The sequence below is a fragment of the Mus musculus genome, chromosome 7 (assembly GCF_000001635.26).
Source record: "Mus musculus strain C57BL/6J chromosome 7, GRCm38.p6 C57BL/6J".
Taxonomy (NCBI): Eukaryota; Metazoa; Chordata; class Mammalia; order Rodentia; family Muridae; genus Mus; species Mus musculus.
Window position 1 is genome coordinate 141626401 of NC_000073.6, and position 7010 is coordinate 141633410.

The 7010-nt window shown below is 48.9% G+C and overlaps 1 protein-coding gene across 3 annotated transcripts in view; it reads left to right on the plus strand.

Annotated features, from left to right (window-relative positions):
• The window catches only part of Ap2a2 (adaptor-related protein complex 2, alpha 2 subunit), a 70832-nt gene extending 64221 nt beyond the window's left edge, over positions 1-6611 (plus strand). For all 3 annotated transcript variants that reach the window (NM_001357068.1, NM_007459.3, XM_006536155.4), the window contains 6 exons: positions 1494-1583; positions 2790-2913; positions 3659-3775; positions 3885-3954; positions 4037-4171; positions 4892-6611. In NM_001357068.1, coding sequence (NP_001343997.1) covers positions 1494-1583; positions 2790-2913; positions 3659-3775; positions 3885-3954; positions 4037-4171; positions 4892-4969 — 614 coding nt within the window. In that variant the 3' untranslated portion in view covers positions 4970-6611. The remainder of the gene's footprint in view (positions 1-1493; positions 1584-2789; positions 2914-3658; positions 3776-3884; positions 3955-4036; positions 4172-4891) is intronic.
• The last annotated feature ends 399 nt before the right edge of the window (positions 6612-7010 follow it).

Here is a 7010-nt window from a genome sequence, read left to right on the forward strand (position 1 = left end):
TTACATCTCAAGATCTGTCTGTCACTTGGGATACTGAGGTAGGAGGATTGTCATAACTTCCAGGCCATACTTGGCAATAGTGTAAGATCCTGTCTCCAAAAAACAAAACCAAAAACCAAAACAAACCAAAACAAAATAAAAAACCCAAAACAAAAACAAAACTAAAAAGAGTTAGGGGAAATCATATAATGAGAAATGTTTGTAATCTATATACTGGCAACTAATATGGAAGATTGGAGGGTGGAGATAGCTATTACTAAGCCATGACCTAGCATGACTAAATGCTCTATTTTAGGTTAATGTACTTTACCACAATTAAAAAGGGGAAAGTTTTCTTGAGTGTCAAAAGAAAATATTCTTAAAAAAAGAAAGAAAGAAAGAAAGAAAGAAAGAAAGAAAATATTCTGCCTACCAAACTGTTGTTGCTACTCAGGTGGGCTTCTGCAAAAGGGATAGGAGTGTGGAAACTGAGAGCACATGGCTGCCGTTCGAGAACTGTGGGATACTGAGGACCAGTAGTGACTCTGAGAAATGCCAGGCTGAGGTGAATGCACCCCTGTGCCTGGCCTGACTAAGACTTTACTCCTAGCTGTGGTGACTTCACCAGGTTTGGTTAGAGAGGGAAGCTAAACTCTGTTTCAGAACTTTTGGTGTTTGTTTTTCTGAACTCTGAGGGTGTGAGTATATAGGATCTGGCCAGCTGATGCAGGGAGCATGTTCCGATTGGTCCCTATAGGAGAATGGTATGTTTGAAGGACAGTTCTAGTGTTAGTATCAGCAAGTGGGCAGAAGATATGAGTGAGTCTAGGTGCCTTCAGCAGAGGGCAGACTGGTGCCCAGAAGACTCCTCGAGACCTGCTTATGCCCCTGTGAACCTCCTGACCTGTTGTCTGTGGTTCTGGTTCTAGTTTGCAGAAATGTAGCTTCATCTTTGAGTAACTACAGAATGAGGAGGCTCTAGGGCAGGTATGAGAGGCAAAAGAGAAGATCTCCCCCACACCCCCGTTTCTAATCTTGCTATATTATTTTTTATGTCTATTTGCCTTTAGCTTTATGTTTGAAACAGGTTCTTATGTAGCCCAGGCTGTCCTCAAATGCACCGTGTACCTGGCCTGGAACTCCTGATTTCCTGCTTCCACCTCTCACATGCTGGGATTACAGATGAATGCTACTGTGCACACCTGCTGTGCTACTTCTAAACTAGGAACTTGGTGTGATGGCTCATGTGAATAGTCCTAGCACTTGGGAGACTTAGATAGGAGGACTGTCGTGAGCTCAGGGCTGGTCAGGAAGTTCTGGGCCAGAGTTAGCTACACAGTGAAACCACACAACTGTTTAAACAAACAAACAAATTAGAAAAAGTTCTTTTCAACCTTAGCAATAGTCATAGCTCACAATAAGTACATTCAGCTGAGAAGTGCAGGTATCACTCTGACTGACTGTTCATGCTAAGTGTGACATAATGTGTATAAACCACCTCTGTTTCCTCCTAGGCCGAATGTTCATATTTTATGGTAACAAGACCTCCACGCAGTTCCTAAACTTCACTCCAACACTAATCTGTGCTGACGACCTTCAAACTAATATCCTTGCTTAGAGGCTCTCAGACAGACAGACAGACAGACAACAATGAGGTTAGAGGAAATGTTGAGGAGGGATGCATTTGTTAATATAGCAGTGTTTTCTAGTAGCTAGGTCAAAGCATGGGCCTTCCCTTTGAGTTGACCTGATGGCACATCAGACACCACCCACACATCTGTCACTCTTTGTTTGTTTTGTTCTCCTATGATATCAGTAAGTTCTTTGCCCTGGGAAATCCCCCAAAAGGAGCTGTGGCCAAAGGCAGAGTAACCCTGTGGTAACTGCCTGGAATGGATCATCTCAAGCCTGCTGGTTCTGTGTGCGCTGGTGGCCTTTGCTCAGGCAGAGGATGGATCCATGTGACCCATCACGGAGGGTCTGGAATGTTGGATTTTTTTCAGCTGAGGACTGTCAGAGAGGGCTGGCTGGCATCTGCTGCACCGTGCAGACAGTGACCAGGGATGCATGCCTTGGACCCAGCTCATAGTGTAGAGCAATGAGTGTCATCTTTGTAGTAGACCTGGGTTCATTTGGAGATGTTCTATTTAAACAGAACCGTTTGGAAACAAGTAAACACTGATGTGGGGTTTAGGGATGTATCTCGGTGGTGAAATGCACACCTATGCATCATAAGCAAGAACCTGGAAACATCTCCACAACCCCTGCTGTACACACGAACTCCCTTTCCTGTGTCTCTTTTCCCTGGGCTCCATGGGGTCATGAGCTGTGGGCACAGGGTGCCACACAGAATGCAGAGGGAAGCAGAAGCTGCCCATGACCAGCCATGGTTGCTTGGATCCTGGATGCAAAGGTATCAGAGAGCCTAGAGGTTCCTGTTGAGATATTGCAGTCTCTGGCTTCCATGAGTTCAGAGCTGCACTGATCTGTAATGCTGTGCCTTTTAGTTAGCAGGCATGGCTTCTGCTAAGAACATGTAGTTCAGAGCTTGGTTCTGCAGTGCTAAGTCCAATATGCAGCTAGTGTACAAATTCTAAGGTCTTTTAGGGAAAGCGACTAGCTTTGGCTGTAGGTAGTCTGGGCCAGTGGGACCTGTTGAATAATGGAAGGGCAAGCTGGCAATAGCTCCGGGCCTTGATTTACTTTCGATGTTGGCAAGTTGATGTGTAGGGGCCCCTGCTACTTTCTGTGGTGGGCTGGCTGGACTGATCCCACTCTCCTTGTCTGCCTGGACTCCTTAATGCACTCACATCTGAACCTGCAGACTAAGCCCGTGGACCCAACTGTGGATGGGGGCGCACAGGTGCAACAAGTGGTCAACATTGAGTGTATATCTGATTTCACAGAGGCACCTGTCCTCAACATCCAGTTCAGGTGAGTGGTGTGTGCCTCCTGTGTCCTTTCCCAACCAGTGTGCTTCTCTTCAAAGTTAGTGCTGTGTCCCTGTGCCTGTGTGCAGAGTAGTTAGTGCCAGGCCTGGAATTCTAGACTCCAGGAGCAGGTGCAGAGGGAGCTGGTGTCTGTGACCATGGCACGGTGCCCATGGGGTGTGAGTCTTCTGTGTGGTCTGTGGGGCTAGGCTGTTTCTGACCCAGATGATTTTGTGGTGAGAAATCGAAGGGCTTGCCCCTCAAGGAGTCCAAGAATCAGGCTCTCCACGCTGTCTTGTTGAAGCTGGCTTAAGAGGACAGCTTAAAGGGGAACGGTGGTAGCTGGTTTGGACCCAGACTTCTGGGCCATAGTATGTAGCTGCCTTTCTTTTTTTTTTAGTGATCATAATAGAGCATGATTCCTTCTTGGGGAGCTACTAGGCTAATTGATTTGGTAGGAGTTCTACTAGGGCTTGTTCCGGGTCTTCATTTGCCAAAGGAATAGGACTAAAAGGAACTGGTCCACTGACACTTCACATAAAGCAGTGGTTTGGTCCTTTGATCATCTGTGAATGGAGGGATAGATGGAGGCTGTGGCTTAGCCCCTCCAGGAATACTGCTGGTGTGCAGTCTTTGTGGCTATTATTGGGGTGGGTAGCCACGTGGCCTTTTTCTAAGCCCAGAAGACTCACCAACGGAAACATTCTGGCTCCATGTTTGTTCTCCATAACGTGACTCTGTTGTTACAGGTATGGTGGGACCTTCCAGAATGTGTCTGTTAAGCTTCCCATCACTCTCAACAAATTTTTCCAGCCCACAGAAATGGCTTCTCAGGATTTCTTTCAACGTTGGAAGCAGTTGAGCAAGTGAGAGGGGTGAACTGTGGGTGGAGAGGGGGATGGGGATGCTGTCTCTGGACAGGATGCTGTATGGGTGTCAGCATAGCTTTTAGTACTTAACATGCTGTTTTTGTAGTCCACAGCAAGAAGTGCAGAATATCTTCAAAGCAAAGCATCCGATGGACACAGAGATCACTAAGGCAAAGGTAAAGGTTGTATGGCGATGTCCCTGAGGCCATTGCTGGGACCAGTACTGGGAGGCTTGACCTGCTTCTTCATTCTGTGTAGATTATTGGATTTGGTTCTGCGCTCCTGGAAGAAGTTGACCCGAATCCTGCAAATTTCGTGGGTGCTGGCATAATACACACCAAAACCACCCAGATTGGCTGCTTGTTGCGCCTGGAGCCAAACCTGCAAGCTCAGGTGAGGTCTCCACAACAGGAGGATGGATATGCTTGTGTTGCTATTCATTTCAGTGCAGTTTATTTATAGAGATACTAAGTGTTGTGGTCATGGTGGCAGTGCAGACATTTAGACATCTCCTGGCCAGCAGAGCACATCATATTTCTATCTCCTCACAGAAGGCCTGACATACTAACAGTGCCTGTTTAGCAGTGTAGCCCTGAGCTGTGTCTAAGCAGGGCTCCCGGTGCTGTCTTGCTCTGTGTCCCTCTCTGGGTGTGGTGCACAGTGCTGCTTGCTTCAGCAGGCTTCCTCTGGAGACCCCAGGCTGTGTATTCTGTTCTGAGTATGGGTTCTCACAACCCTTGGGTGGTTTGGGGAGTATAGTGGTCAGGTCACAGCGTGGTACATAGTTAACTGGAGCTGCCGAGCTGGCTGTGTGTGCCTGCAATCTCAGTACTCAGGAAGAGTGTCAGTTCAAGGCCAGCCTGGGCTACACAGTTAGACTGTCTCAAAGTACAACACAAAAGAGCTTTCCAGAGCAGCTGATTCCTGCCTCCATGTATTCATGCCAGTGTGCATGCTGCAAACACCAGCTTTTACTAGACTTTCCTATTTGTACTGGTGCAACAGTGATGCTCTGGGAGGGTCTGCTGTGAGTGGTGAGGCCAGGCCTCAAAAGTACGGCTAAGATTAGCCCGGGGCTCAGTGCCACTCACCCTGCTGCTCTCTCTCTTTCAGATGTATAGACTCACCTTGCGTACCAGCAAAGACACCGTCTCTCAGAGACTATGTGAATTGCTGTCGGAACAGTTCTAGTCCGCAGACCAGAAGATCAGGCTCTTTGTTTGTGCGTCTCTCTTGTCTCTCTCGTTTGTCTTTGTACCACACTGCAGATAAACACCCCTTGTCTGAAAACTGCCATTCACGGCACCTCCAGGCCTATGCCCACAGCCAGCCCCTGGGTGTGGAGGGAATGCAGGACTCAGTTTGAGAAGGGCTGCAGCAGGCCTGCCCCGTCAAAGAAGGGTGCCTGAGCCTGGGAAATCAGGGCAGTCCTGTGGTTCAACCTACAAATTAAAGGGAAATTAGAAGTTTGAACGAAAGTGGAAATTTTGTTCAAATTTTATTAAAATGCCACTGGCTCAATCTCAGAATCCAGAAACAGCGCCATGTGCTTTTAGGGTTAACCCAGGGCTGCGTGGCTCTGCTGGATGGTGACAGCGGTGGCTTAGAGGTATGTGACCTCATGGGCTAGGCAGTGTCCATGGAGTTTGCTGGAGCACTGCCTGGTGTATAACTGTTTGAAACTCCATGCCCCACGCATGGCAGGGTCCCGTGCCTAACAAGCCCAGTGTTCTTGGAGGGACAGTTGAAACATTTTACCACTTTTTTGAGATCTTAGGTTTGCAGCATGGTGGGCAATTCCTCTTGACTTTGGAAGACATGGATATCACCCATCTTTGTTTTTAATGAATGTCCTATCCCTATGGTACATTCTGGGGACCTGAAAGCTAAGTGGGCGTGGGGTGGTAAGGTAATGACTGTGAGACATGCTTCTCTCCAGAGGGTCTTGATTGGTGCCCAGTGTTACATCCTCACTTCTGTGAAGCCCTTGTGGCTGGGTGGAAAAGAGAGACCTAAGTGTGGCAGTGGAGTGACAGTCTGGGGCGAGAATGGCAACCCAGGCAGGTGCTGCGCTAAGGATGCACTGGACTCCCTAGCTCATGGGCCATTTAACCCTTTGTGGGCATTGGACTGTATGTACGGCCCATCAGGGGAAGAACATAGGCAGCGTCAGGAGCTCAGGCTTGGGGCCTTGCACTATGTCTTGCAGTAATGCCCAGGATTGCTATAGACTGAGCTGTATGGGGTCATCTGTACGTACACAGCAGTGTTGTGTCCCTTGCCCACTGGAGCACTAGGTGTGGTCAGTTATGCACGGGTCTTTTTTTTTTTTTTTTTTGCCTCAGCCTCAGGCTGCCAGCCTGCCATGTGGGTTTGAGGACTGCAGCAGGGCTCTAACTACTCAAGCTCCCGCAGCCCCACTCTGTATAGCCCAGGCAGGTAGTTTCCGAACACCACCACCTGTGTGCTGATCCTTGCGTTCCACGAAGCCCTTGGTCTGCCTATCGTGTTGTGACCCACACTGCCATGGCACAGGCTTAGGTTCCAGATGATCTAGCTGTGGCCACAATGAGCCTCCGAATCCCCTTGCTCCGTAGCTGTCCATTGTGTGCAGTCCACGCAGTATTGCATGGACCACGTGGGTAGCTCAACCTGTGTGGCTGTGGCTTGTGTACCACGTGCTGCCCAGTGATGGTGTCTGTATCAGTAATGTCCCAGCCCACGGGAGCTGCTGGGGCACAGGCCCACTCTCCGTGACTACCGGGCCTCCATTAGTCCAGTGTGCTTGTTCTCAGAGGAAAAAAAAAATAAATGCTAGGACAGGAAACTGGAACATGTGTGTGGTTTTTGTGGGGAGTGTCCTGCATAGTCCTGAGTCCATTCCTTGAGGAATTGAGTACAGCTTAGAGCCAAGGACCCTGGCATGCTACCTGTCTCTCAATTGAGAAGTACCTCAGGAAGTGACTGTCCTGACCCCTAAGTGTGTGGCTGCAGTTCCACGGAAATCCTGTACCTGGAGGCTTTGGTCTAAGCACAGGGCCTGAGGGCTCAGGACTTCAGAGACGGCCCTTGCCTGGAGAGTATGGAAGATGGTGGGGTTCACCACAGACTGCAAAATCCTGGGTGGGAGCAGCTCAAGGGCTGCTGGTCTTTCTGTCCTAGCCCCACCAAGGACATGGGCCTCCCCACTCTCAGGTCCTGATAGCCTAGCCTGTGCAAGTGTTTGTGATAT